This window comes from Eumetopias jubatus, unplaced genomic scaffold (genome assembly GCF_037043125.1).
Source record: "Eumetopias jubatus isolate StellerSeaLion01/CBP00866 unplaced genomic scaffold, mEumJub1_p1.0 scaffold_14, whole genome shotgun sequence".
Classification (NCBI taxonomy): Eukaryota; Metazoa; Chordata; class Mammalia; order Carnivora; family Otariidae; genus Eumetopias; species Eumetopias jubatus.
The window spans coordinates 21,237,834-21,258,129 of NW_028274820.1; the positions used below are offsets into that span (position 1 = coordinate 21,237,834).

A 20,296-nucleotide genomic window follows, 5' to 3' on the forward strand; every position below is an offset into this window, starting at 1 on the left:
TTGGAGCTTCCTTCTTGCTGGGGGTGGTCAAAGAATGTTTCTGATGGGTTGTCTTTTCTAAAATGAAAGAAGTATACGTTCCTCTTTTTATTCTATAAAATGGCTCACTTTCTCTGATTTGATGGGCTCGTGGACCAACATTACTGCTCGTTTGTATTTTAAAAGTAATGACATAATTGAATTATCTGTCTTTTCAGGGTTTCCCATACACTGTTCTCAGTCCCTTGGTCAGTTCTTAGCTGTCCTCCTATAGTCCTGGTGACCTTGTGCTGGGTCGAAGAAGAGCCATGCTGGTGGTGTCTGGGATGCCGTGTGCAGCCTCTGACTTTCCCAGACCGCTTCTCTGGCTCAGGTGTGGAGTCTTACGTTGGTCTGTTCACCCCCCAGCTTTCATTTCTTCTTTTTAAATCAGCTTTAGTGAGGTCTGTTTCATGTCTTGCTCTTACTTCTAAATCCAGAAGAAGAAACAGGATGATAGTGTTGGCCGTGTTTATTTGTGGTGCATGAAAGGTAGGGCTTCTTCAGACGCTCCTGCTCTTCTTTAAACGTGGCTTTGACTTGCTTATATATTGAAAGGGTATTTTACTTTTTAAAACTTTATGGTTCAATTCATTGCCCTTTACAGGAAGCTGTAAGGAAATGGCCTTCTTGGTAAGGGCAGGGCCGTGAGTTTGGTGACTTTGCTACAGTACTGGAAAAACTAGCAGTTGCAGCTTGTAGCTCTGGATTTTTAAATTCTTATTACTCTTTTCTATAACTCTGATTGTCACTAGCATTTACAATGCTCTTTGACACCCACTTTTTAACCTGATGGTTTGAATTCAGGTGGTATAATTCCAGAACCCATGCTCTAAACTGCAAGGTCCTGTGCAATGTCTACATGGAAAGATCTGGGAGCATTTAGGTTATAGCATGTGTTTGTGAAAAGTGTGCATTTGTGGGTCTGTTGGTGGTAAATGGTTTTCTTTGCCTTATAGTAGAGCTGGTAACTAGATTGTTTGAAAGGATAGCCATTAAATGCTATTTACTAAGTGATTTGTAATTGGTAATGTGTGCTGAGGGGGCTTGTAAAATGCAGTGCTTTTCCACAGCCCGCTTCTGTGGGGCAGACGAAGAGCCTGGCCCTGCTTGGGCAGGCTGAGTCGCCTGTTAGCACTGAATGTTTTTGTCTACACTGAGTATCTATTTACCATTTCATTTATGTCACTGTTCCTAGTTGTCAGCGAATTCATGATCACTGAGCCAGGAATCAGTGATAGAAGATTAAGTTGGTAAACATTTTTTATATTCATTGTGGTCGCACATATAGTTCTGTCCTAACTTGGAATTCTTCTCTTCAGAAGGTTGGGTCCTCGACTCAGAAATGTGGTAAGCCCCTTTTCCCAGCTCAGCGCTCTGCGGCGCCCTCTACGTGCTGGGCACGGAGGCCTTCTCTTTCCTCCTGACTGTGTTCAGAAGAACACGGCTGCAGGGTTTTCTCATGAATTCTCAGTAGTCCGAGTCAGAACACGGAGCAGAAGCCTGTTTCATGTCAAAGCAGACGAGGACAGTGTCCACTGAAACTTTTGTGTGTGTGCGCATCCAGTTCTTGCCCCCTTCCATTGACCTGGGATTCCCACACTTCTCTGTTCAGTTTAATTGTCAGAATCGTCAGAAGCAGGTTGTAGGGTTGACCTCATGTCTGTTTAGCAGAGGAGAGAAATCCAGTGGGAGCCTTAGCTTTCCTAGTAGGAAAGTGTCTGGGCTTGAAGAGAGCCCCTCTGGTGCTTTCCTCCCCAGCACAAGGTGTTAGTATCTTGGCGAAGGGCTCTTGCATGCGTCAGCCTCTCCTGCTGCCTGTTGGGCTCCCCTGGATGCCACGTTAGTAAGACCTTAACAGAGTAAGAGGCCAGCCAGGTCGCCTCGCCGTGTGTCCTCTGTTCAGCTGTGGGAGGAAGAAAGTCCCCAGGTGGTGACCAGAGTCAGAAAATAATTTAGAAATCTGCTCTCATTTTGTTTCTCTTCACAGTTTAGGATTTTGGAGAAAGCTTCATTCTCTGGGTGGTGAGCAGGGCCCGGAAGACATCTTTGAGAGAAGTTCCCAGAGTTCTCTCAACTCGCTCCTCCCCTTCTGTCTGCGAGATCACGGGAACGATTGTAGCAAGCTGTGGCAGAGAGGGGTAGGCTTATGTTGTTAGCACCAGGAATAGATGCTCTCTGCCATGTTCATAGGTGTACAGAAAGAAACTTGAGAGACTGTCTTGACCAAGCCTCTTATTTTACAGGTGAATTTGAGGTCAGGGAAGGGGACTTGCTCTGAGCCATAGCTAGTTAGTATCTGAACCAGAAATGGGGGCTCCTGGCTCCCAGCCCTGGGCTTCTGAGGGTGTGATCCAGCTCCGCTGAATGAGGTGCAGGCCTGCCTCCGGCCCATCTGTGCGTGCACTGATCTCAGCCCTCATGGCCGCTGTGGAGTCAAGCAGGCAGAGGATCTCCCTGCAGCCTCTGCTGCCTCCTGCTGCTGAGGCTAAGTATGTTTTTTTTTAGTCAAGAAAGACAAATATACTGGGCCTGGCGAGTGCAGGAAACACAGAAAATTAGTAAAGGCTCCTTTTAACTCTGTTCTTCAGATTTTGCAAGAGGAGAGCTATCCTTGGGCATGAAGCTTGATTCACTGCTTTTCTCTTTTTTGTGCATCATCATAGTTATTCTGCATAAATGGTTATGAGATTGCCCATCATTATTTATTGCTTTAAACTTCACTGGCTGAGAACAGAAATGCCATTTTTCAAAAATAACCATTCTTTTTAGTCTACAGCTAAAGACTTTAAAAAAAATTGTAGTTTAGAATTAAAAGAAGTTATGGCATCAGAATTTCATTGCTGGGATGTGCCACAGAATTTATCAGGGATAGCCCACTCATAGGTGGGAGAAATGAGACCCAGAGAAATTTAATAAGTGACTTAGCAAAGTTAGTTACTTAGTCAATGTCAATACAAGTGTTCTGACTTAGTTCAGTTCTCCCATTTATTTTGAGCTTCCTGTGAACTAGATGTTGTTTTTTGTAGATTTTCCATAGATTATTTCTAATTCTTACCATATTTCTACTTAGTAGATATATTCCCCTTTTTTTAAAATATGATAGTGGAGGCTCAGACAGCATAAGTACTTTGCCTAGTGAGTGAATGATCTGGCAGCAGGCTAGGAGTGGCGTGAGTCCCAAGGCCATGTTTTAACACCACACTGTGCTGTGTCTCAACTTTCCTTTAAGATTTGCATTATCTTAATTAATTTACTTAATTTGTCTCAGCAGTCAGTTCTTCCACTGTGTTCATCATCAGACATTATAAGCTGTCCTTCTTAAGGAAAGGTAACCCAGTTGCGTGCAATTGCAAATATTTAAAAAATCTGGAACTTAACTTCTTGCTGAGAACACTGTGTTCATCTCAAGTGCCTCCTTCTCATTGGGAACTCATGAACACATTTGGATACTGGATCACATTAACTCTTCCTTGTGTAGCCTCCCACACAGTAAAACAACCTGACCACCACAAAAGAGCTAAGGTGGAAAGATAGGAATGACTCAGGCATGAAATGGTGGTGAAGAGATACTGACATTTTTACTTTGAGGTAATATTTGAGAATTGAAATGCAGTTTCAGTTGGAATAATTTTAAACTTTAAAGTTTCTCAAAAATCTTGTTCCTTTCCCTCCATAGGTTAGAAATCATTACTGTTCCTGTCTATTAATTTCTTGTATTCTCAGACTCTCTCTTGTTATTCAGATACAAAAATTCTCCATATTATTTCAGTTTGAACAAAGAAGATGCATGAATGTCAGTGAATAACATATAGGCCCCTTGGATTGTGTTCCCATCAGGATTATAACCTAATTCTTTATGGAAACGTCTAACGACGTTTCTTCCTGGTCCTTTGATGTTTTAAACATAATTTAATAGTTCTAATTGCAGTACTATTGCAAACATTAAATGTTAATTTTAAGGCAAAGAAAACAAGTGCCTTTCCTTCTGTTTTTCTGGTTTTATCTGTTTCACTGTTTGGTGCTTACTAAGAACTTGTTTGTTACCCATGGTTCGTCTTGGTTTCTTTTCGGCCAATCCCTTTCCTCCTCCTGGCATAAGACGGTAAGCTCTCTGAGGACATAGGGGCTATAAGCCCCAGGAGACAAGGAGCTTCATTTATTGCTGTAGGTCAGACACCTGGAATTAGGTGCATGACCTGTTCCAGGAGCTTGACTGATACTTGGTCAGCTGAAGTCATGTAAAAATACTTTCTAGGGAAAGTTATTTTAGATGGGTATAGAGATTTTCATCCTGTTTAAGAGATGAGTTTTCCTTTTCTCATTTTCCTTGTGGAACCTCTCTCTGCTCATTTCCCAATGCTGTTGTCTGTTAAGGTTGTTTAGCTATTTACAGTAGACAGAAGCATTGGGCTGTTGCTGAGAACTTTCTAGAATTGGAAATACATATAATGGATACGTATTATGTGTCTACTGCTTGCCCACTTTCTTGTCTGTTGTGGACAAGACCCCTAAATGATTTAAAGTGTATGATGATATTTATTAAGTGCTAATATTTACTGAGCATGTAGAATTTCTAATGTATAGGAGCATGATGGGAATATTTTAAAAATACATTTTTGTTTATGGGAAGAATTGAAAGATTCCTCTCTAACGGAAATAATTCCAGAAATACTGTGGCCTTGTATTTAGGTCACTGCACTCTAAGTTTTGTGGGTTTTGTTTTTGTGGATATTTTGGTTCAGCAGTTTCTTTGAGTTCAGTGCTGTCATGTGGTCTGGATTCCACAGCTGTTTAAGCCTCCTTTCGTGCAGTATTAAAAATGTATACACATCATTAGACATCACAGAGACGCAGATCACACATCACACCCACTAGGGTGACTCAAATAAAAAAGATAACAAAGTGTAGGCCATGACGAGGGTGGAACCCTCATACGTTCTCATGGGAATGTGACAAGGGCGGCTGCTGTATAAAACAAGAGTTACCCCACGACCTAACAGTTGTACGCCCAAGTATACACCCAAGAAAAATAAAAACGTATGTCTACATAAAAACTCATATGTGAGTGTCCATAGCAATATTATTTGTGGGAACCAAAAAGGGGAAACAATCCAAATATCCATCAGGTAAAGGGCTGAACAAAATATAGCATATCCAGTGGAATAGTGTTTGACAGTTTACAGGAACAGAAGTACATGCTACACATGGATGGACCTTTAAAACATTATGCCAGTTATAAAAGACCACTTTGTATGATTTGGTTTATATAAAATGTCCAGAACCAGCAAATGTGTGGAGATAGAAAGTAGATTGGTGGTTGCCTAGGGCTGGGGAGCTGACAGAAAACGGAGAGTGACTGTCAGTGGTAGGGTGTTTCTTTTTTGGGTGATGAAAATGTTCTAGTTTACATAGTGGTGATGGTGCAAATCTAAAAACCATGGGATTGTACACCGGAAAGGGTGAATTTTGTGTAAATTACATCTCAATAAAGTTGTTATAAACAGAGTATAGGTACAGATGTGTTTGCTTCCATGAACATGAAGTGTCTACTGTATTTGGTGCCTTGTGATTATGTTACCTATTTTACAAATGTTGAACAACGAAGGTATTAATAATTCCTGTCTTCTCTTGATTTTACTATGACCAGGTCCTTCAGGGGTTAGATTATCTGCATGGTAAGTGCAAGATCATTCATACTGACATAAAGCCGGAGAACATCTTGATGTGTGTGGATGATGCGTATGTGAGAAGAATGGCAGCCGAGGCCACCGAGTGGCAGAAAGCAGGTGCTCCTCCTCCTTCGGGATCTGCAGGTGAGGGACCTGAGGCGGCTTTGTTTGTTTGTTTCGGGGCAGGGAGAGCCAGCAGAGCTGCCCACGGAAGGCATCTGGCTCGTTGAGTCAGACGTATACCTGTTAGGAACTTTCGGAAGAGTCTGATTGCTAGAAATAAGGAGACCTGTTCCTTGAAAAGGAAGATGCCCCAATTAAATTATGCTTCAATATTTGAGTTCCTTAACTTTGTCCTTCCTTAAAAGTTTGTTTGAAATCTTACGAGCTGCTTCATCTGCATTGGAACATTGTCTTGTGCTGCACACTTGTCTGCGGAGGAGTATGTAGTAATAGCTTGCACATATGTAGCCGACCTATAGTCCTCAGAATTTTTCTCTAGTTTCACGTTTGTTAGAATGCTTCCTAGTCTCCAGTTAGTCTTCCTCAATCTGAGTCTAACTGGTGGGTTTGGAATCAGTTACAAAAGACCCAAAGGTGGCAGAAGGCCAGATGTCTTGAGTATTGGTATCGAGAGTTTTCCGTCTGGTTTTGACGGAGTGTAACGGTTGCAGTGACAGGACCACTCTTGCCCTCTCTTCCTGTGACCCGCACCCCAGTGTGTCACGTCGGGCGAGTGTGCCTCTGAGGGGCTGCAGCCCTGTGCCTGACGGGGCTCTCAGGAGAGGCACCACCTCCTAGTCTTGTTTCCCACCAGTAGGGTGTTTCTTAGATCAGAGACCTGTAGTCCATCAAGCTGTTGATGCCGGCAAAGACTGGTCATGTGATTTCTACAATATTTTATTTACTTCCGCTGTATAGACTTGCCAAATAGTTTTCAAACACAGTGTACATCTCCTAATCTAGACTGTTCATTTTATTGTCTATAAAACAAATTTGGTTAGATGACTGTGTAACATTTGTGAACTCTTCTTGGTTTTCTTAAGTTATCAGTCAATGCTTTGGGTATTTAATTTTAGATAAATAAGAGAAATGGCCCCATATGAGCAACTACCACTTGGCCTTTGCAGAGCCAGTCATTTGTTTGAGTTGGGTCACCTTTCTTTAGATCTCTGTGATTAAGAAGCTCTGATGTTTAACCATTTGAAGTTGGGTAGCCATTAAAAGGCAATAATTACCTTCATTTTACAATTCAGATTACCTGCATAAAGATACAGATCTGTTTTCCTCTAAACATTCATTTTGTTTCATTTTGTTTTAGTGAGCACGGCTCCCCAGCAAAAACCCGTAAGTACTTACATGTACACTTAATATTCACCTTCATGTTAAAAGCATCTGTTCCTTATGGAGCTTTTCAAGTTATAACATTAGTTTTTGCTTCTTGTTGCAACAGTTTTTCATTTAACGTTGTTTGGGGGCAATGGATTATACCTTTTTTTGTTATGTTCTCAATTGTAGATCTTTACTACATAGTAATATAAAAGACGGGCATACTTATAAATGCTCTGTATCCTTGAATATACAAGACTGATTGTTTCGATGAATTGTGATTTTTTTAGAGGCAGAATAGTTCGAGCCTTTCCACGTTTGATCTTCATTTTCCCTGTGCACTTTCTGGGGTGCTGTTGGCTGAGTCTGGTGAAATGTGATGTGATCCAGATAGAGTTTGAAGTATGATTATTATAAAACACTTAACATTAGTTCTGATTTGCCTCCAAGATACCTGCTCTTCTGAAGCTTGTACTCAAATTTGTTTTCCAGCCAGTAGTCAAATGTGAAAGAGTATTGTCTGTTTGCTGCTTGGAATTAAATCTTACCCCAGTGTCCCCAAACCTGCTTAGTTCCAGTAGAGGATAGAATCTCTCTCTCTCTCTCTCTATATATATATATATCTTGAGTTGATGAGTCACTTACAGGTTTTGAAAGAGCTTTATGTGCCAGAAGCATTTGAAAGGAAATGTCGAGAGATTGAGTGTGCTACCAGCAGCCCTCGCTTTGGAATGAAAGTCCCAGTTCCAGAGGGCTTGTCATAATTATGCCACCTGGCTCGCTGAGGCATCGAGTCAGCACCTCCAGGCCTGCTGTGCTTGGAGCAGCTTGTTTCGATGATGATTCTGTGGAAAGACTGGAGGCGGTCATTGCTGGCCCTTACCCAGTCACGCGGCCTGATCGGAGGCAGGCTGAAACAGTGGCTTTTTCTTTTATTCCTTGACTTCATATGCTCATTGCTGACAGTTTCTCCAGTTCTGGCTGTTGATAACAGCTCAGTATGTGAGACCCAGACACCAACAGTGCTGTTGACCAACAGCGAGGGCAGTGCCCCTGTGTCACCAGGCATTTCTTTTACGGCGCATAGCTGGGTAAAACAGAGTGGAGCAGAGGGGAGATGTTGTTAGTTTGTGGTCTAGGCAGCAACAAATAAAACTTGTGAGAGGTGCTTCTTGTTTAAAGGCCAGAGTATCTCAGCATTTTCCCTTCTTAAAGTTGAATTGAAACAGACTTCTAGGATGGGAGCTGTGTGTCCCTCTGAGGGCAGGGCCTGCTAGTAGCCCCCTTACTTGATGTTAGGCTTCTTCTGGTTTTACTGTGGGTCTCGTGTCTGGGCATTTGGTGCTCATGAGGAAGCCCTGAGGAGCCGGGATTTGTCCATGTTTGCATGCTGCTAGCACTTGTATTCTTATGGAGTGCTTTAACAAGAGGCAGACTGACCTGTGGTATTCTCTTGCCATGTTGTAGATAGGAAAAATATCTAAGAACAAGAAGAAAAAACTGAAAAAGAAGCAGAAAAGGCAGGCCGAGTTACTGGAAAAGCGTCTGCAGGAAATAGAAGAATTGGAGCGAGAAGCCGAAAGGAAAATAATAGAAGAAAACATCACAACAGCGGTACCTTCCAATGAACAGGACGATGGATACGGCCCAGAGGGGAAACTCAAAACTGCCAGCTTCGAGGATGTGGCCGAGGGCGAGCCTGCCAATGACAACGGTCAGTCTGCGCGGGGTCCTGCAGCTTCTTTACTGGGCGCCCGCCGGGTCACCACACAGGCTCACTTGGTGCTGCTGCTTCGGTTGTGAGGAGGATTCTTTCCAGCTCCTGGTTGGGGAATGTGGGAAACCGTCTGCCACTTCATTTGTAAAATGAATGCCAGAAATATGTTAGTATTTCAAAATGGAAAACGTCTAACACCATGTCTTGAGCCTGCTAATGATTGTTCTTTATTTTGTAATTAACCTTTAACCTAACAGTAATGTACCCACGGACATTTTCTGAAGATTGTAGAAGAGAGGGTGGAAGTGGAAAGGCAACTCTATTTATAAATTGTCATTTTCCTCCAAATTTAGCATTTTCCTAATGAGAGCCAATTATTTACTAAATGAAAAATAAGATATAGAAAACCCAAGATCTTATTTACGTAGTACGTAAATCAAGCACATTCAGCGCGCTTGGCTGGCTCAGTCAGTGGAGCATGTGACTCAATCTCGGGCTCATGAGTTCGAGCCTCATGTTAGGTATAGAGCTTACTTGAGGCACGAAAAAAAAACCTAAATTAAGCACATTCAGAATTGTCTCTTGTTGGAGGAAATATGTACCTAGTGCCACTGTGTTAAGGAGAGTGACACATTCTGATTCTTAACCCATCAACTTTTTAAGGTGAGGCTGAGGACCAGGAAGAGAAAGAAGACACCGAGAAAGAAAACACTGAGAAAGATGAAGATGATGTTGAACAGGAACTGACCAACACAGACCCTGCGTGGATAGAATCCCCCAAAACCAATGGCCATATTGAGAATGGTCCGTTCTTACTGGAACAGCAGCTGGATGATGACGATGATGAAGAAGAAGATTGTCCAAATCCTGAGGAATATAACCTCGATGAGCCAAATGCAGAAAGTGATTACACATATAGCAGCTCCTATGAACAATTCAATGGTGAATTGCCAAATGGACGGCATAAAATTCCCGAGTCACAGTTTCCAGAGTTTTCCACATCATTGTTCTCTGGGCCCTTAGAACCTGTGGCTTGTGGCTCTGCGCTTTCCGAGGGATCCCCGCTTACCGAGCCTGAGGAAAGCAGTCCATCCCACGACAGAAGCCGGACGGTTTCAGCCTCCAGCACTGGAGATTTGCCAAAAAGTAAGTGTCCCTCCCCACCAGGTGTCTGTTTCAGTGGCCCGGGTATCCTATCCTTGACACACGCAGTGAAGGGAATCGGCTGGAGGTCGTCACATCGTGCGTTAACCATTTTCGTTGTATTACAGTTGTACTCCTGAATAAGTAGTGTAATTTAAAATGTATTCGGTGCCACTTAGGCTTTCTCTGGTAGTATCAGTCCCATTTCTGAGCTTCTCTTACTCCTTCTGTAGTTAGTGACATCCATGTTGCAAAAAAACTTCCCGGTCCAGCAGCTTACACGTACTGTAGCTTTTATAGAATATGTAGTTTATAATTTGTACTTCCATCTGATAGGTTATATTTAGTTTTTAGGTTTTGTTTAGTTTCATTTGTGTTCAGGGAAAAAAATATACTTGCTCTTTGTCTGTATTGAGGAATTCCCTTATTTCAGTGGTTGTTCCTGATTGTAGAACTCTGCTGTTGAAATGTTAAAGCCACTTTAAAGGAAGTGGCATGGATTTTAATGTGATTCATTATCTGAACCTCTATCCAACCCTTATTTTGAGAGTGAATGCCACGTGACCTGTCTCTGCCTGTGCTATGCTAAGGGACTCCAGTAAGCAAACACGGGGCATCACCCAGATGGTTTCCCTTCTAGCCCACAGAGGAATAGCTCAGAAACCTCCTCTGCTCCCTCTGCTGACAAGAGTGTTTACCACACGATGAGTCAGTGGATGACCCACCCTGCAAAGAGCACGAGGGATCCCGCAGTCCTAGTCCAGCAGGTGGGAGACCTGCAGCGCCGTCTTTGTTACTCGTTGGCTCTAGCTAATCATCCTAAGGATGTGGGGGTTTTTGTTTTTGTTTTTGTTTTACTAGGGTAGACATATCCTGTTCCTTTTTACTTTTACCCCGACCGAGGACTCTTTGAAGGTGCTTATAAAATGCTCTCACATGGAAGGTAGGTTCATCTAGGGCAAGACCCACCTCTGTGTGTCTCCTTCGCTCTCACACACTACTTCTGACACCTTTGGTCACTAAATGTGTGTGTAGGGTATTTTCCCTACACCAGAAGCTTTTCTGAGACCAGCTGGGTGTCCTGCAATTTAGCTTAATTCTGACACTATCTGGAGACAGCATCAGATCCCACAGGTTAAGGGCTCAGTCCCAGAGATGTCTGGACAGCTCAGTTGGTTAAGCGTCTGCCTTCAGCTGGTTGTGATCCCAGGGTCCTGGGATGGAGCCCTGAATTGGGGGCTTCTCCCTCTCCCTCTGCCTGCCACTCCCCCTGCTTGTGCGTATTCGCACTCTCTCTCTCTCTCTGACAAATAAAATCTTAAGAAAAAAAAAAGGGCTCAGTCCCACAAGACACCCCTACCCACCTTCATATACCAGTGACAAGCCCATATTGTCACTGCTGCTTCTGACCCATCAGCTATGAGTCGGAGATTCCCCTGTCCCCCCTGTTCAGGTTCAGTTAATTTGTTACAGCAACTCACAGAACTCAGGAAAACCATTTACTTGCTAGGTCACTGGTTTATTATGAAAGGATGTAACTCAGGAGCGGCCAGATGGTGGAGATGCAGAAGGTGAGGCTTTCATGCTCTTTCCGGGCGAGCCTCCTGCCCTGCAGTCTCTCACACATCCCTTCCTATCATGTGCTCATGGATTCTTTGTTCTCATCAACACTTTGGATTATGTCTTATAATCATCTATAGCTTCTAGTTTTCTGATGCCAGAATTGTCCTAAATTTGGGCCACGTGAGCCTCTTGCAGTTGTCTCTTCTTTCCTGTTGACACACCCTCTTGCTCTTTGCATGCTTCCTCACTTTCTAGAGCCACGTTCCCAGTTCGTACTCTCCCTGCCCCAGGCTGGAGTCAGTGTGTCTCCCAAGTTGTTCTTGTGACTATTTTTTTTTTTTTTTTACCTTTTATAATGTACAGAATATATAGGAACAGTAGCATGTAAAATTTATAAATATGCATATAGGGAGGTGAATGTGCAGACATATTTTATTAATGGAGTAAACAGTGAGAAAGTACCACAATCACAAGTCTAACAGCTGCTCCCCAGCTTATTGTCAAGGTCTAATAAAGAGCGTCTGTGTGCTGATGGCGCATCTGTGCAGGCTTCTGTGCCTTTGCTGACACCTTCCCTCCTGCTTGGAGTGTTTCCTCCTCCACATCCACGGTCCGTGCTCTCAGCCAGCTTCCTCTTTTGCCGGCCAGCAGCTCCAGCACAAGACTGCCTGGGTTCCCCTCTTTACCTACTGCTTGTGCTCTTCTTAACCAAACGCTCATTATTTCCTTTCTCTTTCTCCTCACTAGGATGTAAAATCTTTGAGAGCCCTGTGCGTTTTTATCTTTGTATCTTCAGCATCTAAGTCAGTGCCATGATAAGCCTTTATGGACACCTGGCTGTGTTCTTCTCTTCTTCCCTTGGTCCCGCCTTTGCCCAGTCACCATCAGAATCTGATTCGGTCTAGCGCACGCTCCATCCCCAGCAGCCCTTCTGCTGCAGCAGTGTCACGTCAGGGCGAAGTAGGAGGTCTGTTTTTCGTGTTGATCCAGATCTCTTACCAAGCAGACCTTTTCACTCTTGTTAAATTCTAGGTCCACCCCAGAGACAGGATCTCCTTCTCCAGTCCTTTGTCTGGAGGCGCTTGGTTTTGGCTCGACGACTGCGGGCGGCCTTCTGCATGGGAGGTGTTCTGTTGCCTGTGTGGAACCCGGGGCCCAGGGGCGGCTGGCGGCCCCCTACCACTGTGTGGCCATGAGGCCAGAGAAACAGGCTGTGTTCAGAGTGGGCGGATCCTTGTGACAGCAGAGCATACACACGTTAGGGAGTAGTAAAAGAAAAAGGCAAGGAGGAAGGGTGGAGGAAGAACTTACATGCCAGGCGGAAGGATGTGGACTTTTCCCTGGAGTGACTGGGTAGCCGCTGAAGGCTGAGGAGGCAGGATTCCTTTTGGATTATTAGCTGCTAGAGCCATAGCGTGCATCTTGGCCCATCCCATCTGGTCCTGCTGGCTTTCCCTGCAAGGTGCTCACCCTCACCTGGCAGGGACCCAGGTCGCTGCCCTCGCTGCGACTCTTGCTTCCCGATCTGTCCTCTTTAGGGCAGTCCAGAGAGAGCTTTTCAAAGCACACCTTGTCATCTTGCTGCCCCCTCCTTCCCCAAGGACCTGCAGTGTCTTTCCACTCAGAATAGCGCCCCGAGGTGTCGCTCTGTAAAGCCCAGGAGCTCTCTGCAGGTTTCCCTGGCAGCTCGCTCCCTGGCACTGTCCTCTCCCCCACCCCTGGCTCACTCTGCCCCTCCCACAGTGGCTTCTTCCTCACAGATCTCAAAAGTGCAAGCTTGTTTCTGCACCTGCTGTCCCCCCTGCCAAGAGCCTCTTGCCCTTCGTGTCTCCCTTTGTTCAGGCCTCTACTCACACATCACCTTCTTTGGAAAGACCTCCCCTGCACACCCTCATCGTCCATCTCCTTTCTTTGTTTTTCTTCTTTCTGGTGTGTGCATCAGTCATTTTATTTACTTTATTGCCTACTGATATATGAGTTTCCTAATTTGGGGTGTGGTGGAGGAGCCTTACACGTTTTGCTCATGGTGTTCCGAGTGCCAAGATAGTACACAGAAGGGACTCAGTGCTTGGTGAATGAATGGGCCAGGCACGGGCATTAAATCTTCCAGTGCTGCTCCTTCCTGGGCCTGGTGCCGCACTTCTGCCTATAGAGAAGGTATCCACGCCTTTATTGTAAGGACGTTTAAAAGTGTATAAAGAGTCCACGTGAGCCCAGCACAGTGCCTTGCAGATAAGCCAGGATGGCCGTCTTGTCACTCGGAGGCACCACACTGCCATCTTACTCGTTTCTAAGATAGCTTCACATGGAATGAACAGTGTCACTCGGATACCAGGTCATCAGAGATGATATAAGAGCCCCAGCCCTTCCTGAAGTGACATCTCCCCACCTCTCTCTTCCCACTTTTCATTCCCTCCTTCGCAAAGGCAGAGAACAAGGGCTGTTGGAGGTCACCACATTGATGACGTGGTCAGAGGAGCTGATCCGATTTCTGGGCCAAGCAAAGTTGGTACAAGTACACAGCACACACGAGGGTCCCTGTGTTTAAATGGGCTTTGTTGAGGGATGCAGTCAGGTACACCAGCCCAGGTAATCATCACACTGAGAAAAGGAAGTCACAACTACAAGTAGGTTCTCCTTTAAATCCTCCTTTGTGTTCGTCACCAGTTAAAGTTCTGAAATGAATTCTCTGTTATTTGGAAGGCATTGTGAGCAGGGTCCCTGTTGACCAACCTGAACCAGGAGGATAACTGCCTGTCACCAAAGAGACTTTGACTAGTGATCATAAATGAGGGGGATTAAATACAAAGAAACTGTATTGAACATGTGCGATGCTGTGTTTTTTACAGTGCATTTCCTCTCCTGGGAAATGTCTTTATAAACACCTGGGAATGGGTGGTGATCACAGACCCGCCCTTCCCCGCGAGTACCCTCAGGCACCAGCTTACTCTGGGCTAGTCAGAACTGGAGCTTCACCGCCTTCTTCCTTAGACCTTTGATCAGAATTGTTTGGCTTCCCCTCTGCTCTCTGCCAGTGGGGCTTTGGTTCTGGCCATTGGAAGCCTCACCGCACGGTCGGGGCGGGGTTCTGACTCTCCTGTGCTGATTGGCTGGTTAGTTGGTTGGTTTGGGTGGGGGTGGCATGGCCCCTTCCTCTTCTTTCTGGAGCACTGAGCCTCACAGAATTTAGGTCACTTGCCGGAGTCTTACAACTTGTTAGTGTTGAAACTTTGATTTGAATCCCGTTCTCCAGACTTCACGAGATCAGTGCTCTAACCCCTGAGCTACAGAACCCTGTTCCTCAAACCCCAGCTTCCATTTTCTTGCCTGCTGACTCTCTTCGATTCAGTGACCTGCTGGATTCCTCTGGCCATTTCTAGTGCTGCCGCTCTATCCATTGGGTCAGCGTGTTGACATCCCTCTTGGAGCTCTGCCCTCTGCCTGTCCCCCAGTCACTGTACATATTTTGCGTCCTCTTGGGGTCTTTGCTGCTTTCCTTCTCTTCATTTGTGACTTCCTGTGTTTGTCCCGCCAGCTCAGACCGCCTTTGGTGAAGCCCACAGTGCACCAGCAACCTTATAAAGGAGAGAGTGGTCGCAGGGCAGATGGCAACAAGGAAACACAGGAGCCTGGCCTGCCCGTGCTGACCCACAAGCCTGAGGAGTGGGTCTTGAGGGTTAAGATGTTGGGGAGCTCTGCGGGCATCCCAGCTCCCGGGCGCCTTGCTGCCCGTATGGGGAATGCCAAGGAACCAGAGCGCCCTTGAGCACTGGGGCTCCACGGCAGGGGTCTACCCAAAAGGAGGTTGGGTATGCTTTAGCAGTGCCCAGCTTTGGGTGAGCAAAAGGGTATTTAATGTTCTGCATTGAGTGGACTTTTCTGTTTAGTCTGTAAATACCATTTCAGAATGACTTCTACAATAAATAAGTGCTGTGGTTACATCTCCTCCTTTCCAGAAATCCAAGCTTTTGGTCAGTTTGAGATTTGATGAAGATGCTTACTCACTCCAGGATTTTCTGTCTGGGACCCTTCAGGTTATTTACCTTTGTCAGTTGCGCCCTGGTGAACTATGCTTGATTCAGGCATGGTCTGGACTTGTCTGAAAAGCTCTTCTGGCCCCAGGAGCCCTGAGAAGCCTAGTAATCCTGTGTCTGCTGTTGAGCTTCTCTCAGGGTCACCCTGGGTTTAAATTTGGGCTAAACCCAAGTTGATTAGCCATGGCCTTTAATCTGTATTGCTTAATCAAGTATCATCTAATCTTTGAGGTCTGTGTGCTCAGCCCAAGCAGAAGGAGAGGTAGGTGACGTGGTTACCAGGTGAACTGTGTGTCACTTACAAAGGGATTGGCCCCCCAGGACTGTGTCCTCACTACCTTTGTGTTTCACGTGATAGCATACCAGTGGGTTCGATGTGGTCCGTTGTGGGCTGTGATGCAGTGAGGAGCGGCTAGAAAGACGCACAAAGGAGCCGAGTAGTAGGGTCGACCTAGAGGTGAAGGCATCAGGGATATAAGAAGGGACAAGGCTGGGTCAGGGAGGTGTCTGGGCAGCCCAGTGCGTTCTCTTTTATGAAATATCTTCCAGGGATAGAGACCAAGAATTTAAAATTCTGTTGAGTTCAACTTACAGGGTTCCAGGCCTAAATGATCATCCCATCACTTTTCTAAAAAAGGAGACTGTGCCCGGCAAACATCGTGTGCACACACGCATGCCACTTGCCCCAAGCACTAACTGTCCTGCTGTTTGCTCATGCCAGCAAAAACTCGGGCGGCCGACTTGTTGGTGAATCCCCTGGATCCACGGAACGCAGATAAAATTAGAGTTAAAATTGCTGACCTGGGAAACGCTTGTTGGGTGGTAAGTAGGGTTTTCTTTCTAGAACATTTTGCTCATGATCGTGTATTAGAAGATACTTTTTTTCCTTTTTAATGTCTGTTTTCCTCCATAGTAATACAATGTGTTCCTTTCCAGCATAAACACTTCACAGAAGACATCCAGACGCGTCAGTATAGATCCATAGAGGTTTTGATAGGAGCAGGTTACAGCACGCCTGCTGACATTTGGAGCACAGCGTGCATGGTAAGAACGGCCGTGGCCATTTTGTTCTGTGTAGGGCTCATCCCCTTAGTGCTCACGAGGGGCCAGCGCCGCTGCTGCGTGTGCTCTGTGCTTCCCAGACTGTGAGGTTTGTCCACTGTGGGACAGGTGAGGGCAAAGTTGCTGTCTTGAGTGTCTTGAGAAATGGAAGAATTCTTCTCAGGCATGTCTGGTGGGGGTGGGGGTTGGGCGTGTCTGGTTTAGTCCTGTGACAGACAATCTCTGGTCAAGGCCCTGCTCGGGCTGCCGCCCCGAGAATCCCACCCTCTGCTGTGGTGACAAAGTCACTTCAAGTAATTCCTCCTGGTTTCCAAAAGCTTGCAGGCCGTGTGCAGGTTTGCCCTTCACTCGTGCCGTGGAGGACGGCGAGGCCGTGGTGTCTGAGGGGAAGATTGAGGTCGAAAGGCGGGAACCCTCCTTGGTGACCCCTGACAAACCTTACCGCAGAGGAAAGCACTTCCCTCTGTGCCAACGTTTAATGTCTCTCCTTTTATAAGGCAGACTCTAGGGAATATTCTGGCTTATTGCTGTAGGCTGTCCGCTGACTTTCAGGACACAGCAGCTGCACGTATCCCCTCTGACTGAGTCTGTTCCCGGAGAGAACACGCAGGTGTCTCTCGTCAGGGCCTCTGGACACACCTCTTCTTTCACCCGGGTGTCATCATCTCTACTGGCTGCATCACAAGGTTGCTTGTGTTTACACCGTGCCCCAGGCCCTCACCAGGGCATTTTTTTCTCACTTAACTGCTGAGCATGAGTGGGCCTCATCCATAAGCCAATTTCAGTTTCTCTTTCTTGGCCCCGTTTCCTAGCTGGGGGGTGGGGGTGGGTGGGTGGGTGTTTGCTTGGGGTGCTATTTCGTGTTTTTCTTACTTTATTTTTTCCCCCAAATTCTCTGATATATTTAAAACAAGAGTCTTTGTGTGTGAAACTTGGCATTTGTCTTCTTACTAAAAAGAGCAATGATGAATAAACGTCATTATCTGTTATTCGGAGATTAACAATTCTTTGGAGTTTGCCGGCCTGCATGCCCTCCAATGCTACAGTAAAAAGCGTGGTTTGAGATGATATGAAAAAAAGTAGATGTTTGTGTAAAGTTATCAAGATCTCAGGCAACAGATGTGGCCAAATAGATTGGAAACAGTGTGCCTTTCTGCTGCCACTTTGCTCTGACAAATCATACCAGATAATTTTTAAAACCAAGTTTTTCAGTGAGTATCAGAAAGTTAGGGCTTGTTGGGCTAGGTATGGAAAAGAATGGTGAAAAGAATTGGTGGGCGTGTGGTGACTGCTTTGAATTTGGAGACTGCTGTGCGGGGAGGGCCAGGGAGTGCGGGGGCTCCGGAGGACTCAGGAGGGCGGCGGGGGGGCGGGGGGGGGCCCCCCCGGAAGCCGCAGGAGCCTGAGGCTGGGTCAGAGGGAGGGAGAGGAGTGTTCCATTTCAGGATGTGGTGAGGTCAAGCCTTACGTGCCCTCAAAGGCACAGAAGGGGCCACGCCAGGCTGCCCTGAATTAGACTCTGAGGGCTCTTTCAACTCTGAAATCCTGTGGTTCTAATTTGGGGTGTTGAATTTTGGTGATATAACCAGAAAAATAGGACAAGGTCACAGAGGTAGGAGAATAACGGTGGAGCTGGCGGTACGCTTTTGTACCAGGTTGTCTGTCTTGCCTTCCATGTCCCCTCACATAGTGTCCGCATCCTGGCCACTTCCACTGTGAACAGTGATACAGAAGTAGCAGACTGTCTCCTTTCTCCTCCCGCCTCTTCCCCCAGATTAGATGTAAACTCCCTCAGGGCTTCGAGGGCTATTTGGGTTTTTCTTTTTTTTTTTTAATTTTTAAATCAGTTGGTTGTCATCAGGGTGAAATTTTTTTTTCCCCTGGAAGGGGGCAAGCCTTATTCCCCACCCCCCCTTCCATCCAGAAGGGCGAGGCTGAGAGGTCCATTTTGTTCTTTCTAGAGAATGTGGTAAACACAAGGCAGTGTTTCCCCACCCCATCTTTGTGCTGAAGTTTAGAAGTACAACAGTATATTAAATTCATGATTCTAAGCTGTATTAAAGCTCCAGATTGGTGGTGGTGGTGTGACGTGGAGTCCCTTGATGACATGAATGGCATTAAGTCTTAACGGATGCCCAGGGCGGGGGGGGGGGGGGCGTTGAGAGCCACTTGGAGGCAGCCAGTGCTTATGCTCATTGATGGGGGCCCTCGCTGTTGTCAGGAAGGTGGGCAACAAAACAAGGCAGAGTAACTGAAATATGTCACTTGTTGAACCTCTTTTCCTTTTCTTGAGTTTTGGGGGCCCTCCAGATGTAAGTGGGTGTGATCTAAAAATTCTCTGTGGGCTGAGGGATGGACTGCTCTGCACTTGAGTGTCAGAGCCCCAGGATAGGTACCTTCTCCGGGCTCCACAGTGAGCCCCAGTGAGTGCCCTAGGAGGAAGAAGAGCTAGTCTGACAGACTTCACGCTACTTCCTTGGCACTGGTCACACCACAGAAAGAATAGGCACCCTTATTTATTCAGAATGGTGTGGGGGCGGCATTTCAAGAAAGAGGCATCTGGTCTTCCCAGAACCAGAGAACAGAGTTTGGTCCGGGGCACGTCCTTGTAGGGGATCTGGTCAGGCACAGAGGAGGAACCCACGGTTCCCAAGCATGAACAAGCCCGATATTAACCTAGTAATAGTAAGGGTTGTGCTGGGAGTGATGTCGTGAGTGGCACAAAGGCAGGCCAGAAAGTCCAGAGGCTGACATTTCCAGTGTGCCCCTGCCTCTGCTTCGTTGAGCAGGTCCTTTTTGTTAGGAAAAGCTCGTCCCTCTTCAGAGAGCTAGGACCAGATAACATGACAGCACAGGCTCCACCTTACTTCTCTTCCGTTTTTCTTTTAAGTCATTTCTTTGTGGGCTTCTTTGAGCGTTTCACTGGAAATAACATGCATGCTAATCAGCATGGTCATTTTTCGAAGAACACTCAGTTAACATACCTTAGTGTTAGGCTGTAAGGATTGGACTCAACCCGATTGAAATGTTTTTTGAAAACTAACTAGAAGAGTGAGTGAGGGCTCCAGGGCAGGGTTAAGGAGCAGCCGTGGCACCAGCCTCGGGGCTCCCGCAGCGGCTCCTCCAGGAGGGTCTCCCCTTTTCCTCATGACTCGTCCCAGGCGGGGAAGACTCCCCTGGCCATTCACCATGAAATCTGACTGTTCCCTTTGGATCTGTGGCCACGTGTGAGGTTTTGTACCCTGATCTGAGATCGGTATTTCTTGTTCATTGGGTGGAGGAGAGAGGCCCCAGGTGAGGACCTTTCCTGGCCCTGCGGCGCTCGCGTGACCAGCTGACTCTCTGTGACACTGGGCATGTCCAGGTCCTCCGGGATCCTGAGTTCGTGAACTGGTGCTTTCATTGGGGTAGCTGACAACCATCTTGTCACCCCACTTCCCTCCTTTCTTAAAAAAAAAAAAAAAAAAGACGATGTGGTCGTGATGGCCCATGTGCGCACACCCTTGGTTTGTGGAAGGCCATGGTGGCGAGCCCCTCCCCAACACTCTGGTCAGGGCCTGGGGAGGAAATGGGGGGATGCAGGAGGGCAGGGCCGGAGCGTCAGTGCTCAGGGTCTGGGCCCCTAAGCGCTTTTCAGAACAGCAAGATCTAATACAGAGTAGAAGTGTACAAAAGCCAAAAATAGGATTTAGCCTTTTCCTTTTTAAAAAAAGATTTTCAAAACATGGTATTGGATCTGCACAGCAACGGCAGTTGCC

At 46.2% G+C, this 20,296-nt stretch overlaps 1 protein-coding gene across 5 annotated transcripts in view; it reads left to right on the plus strand.

Annotated features, from left to right (window-relative positions):
- SRPK2 (SRSF protein kinase 2) overlaps positions 1-20,296 on the plus strand; it is a 241,871-nt gene that overhangs the window by 205,245 nt on the left and 16,330 nt on the right. For all 5 annotated transcript variants that reach the window (XM_028120177.2, XM_028120204.2, XM_028120193.2 and 2 more), the window contains 6 exons: positions 5,669-5,834; positions 7,012-7,037; positions 8,487-8,733; positions 9,400-9,882; positions 16,198-16,298; positions 16,413-16,520. In XM_028120177.2, the coding sequence (XP_027975978.1) occupies positions 5,669-5,834; positions 7,012-7,037; positions 8,487-8,733; positions 9,400-9,882; positions 16,198-16,298; positions 16,413-16,520 (1,131 nt within the window). The remainder of the gene's footprint in view (positions 1-5,668; positions 5,835-7,011; positions 7,038-8,486; positions 8,734-9,399; positions 9,883-16,197; positions 16,299-16,412; positions 16,521-20,296) is intronic.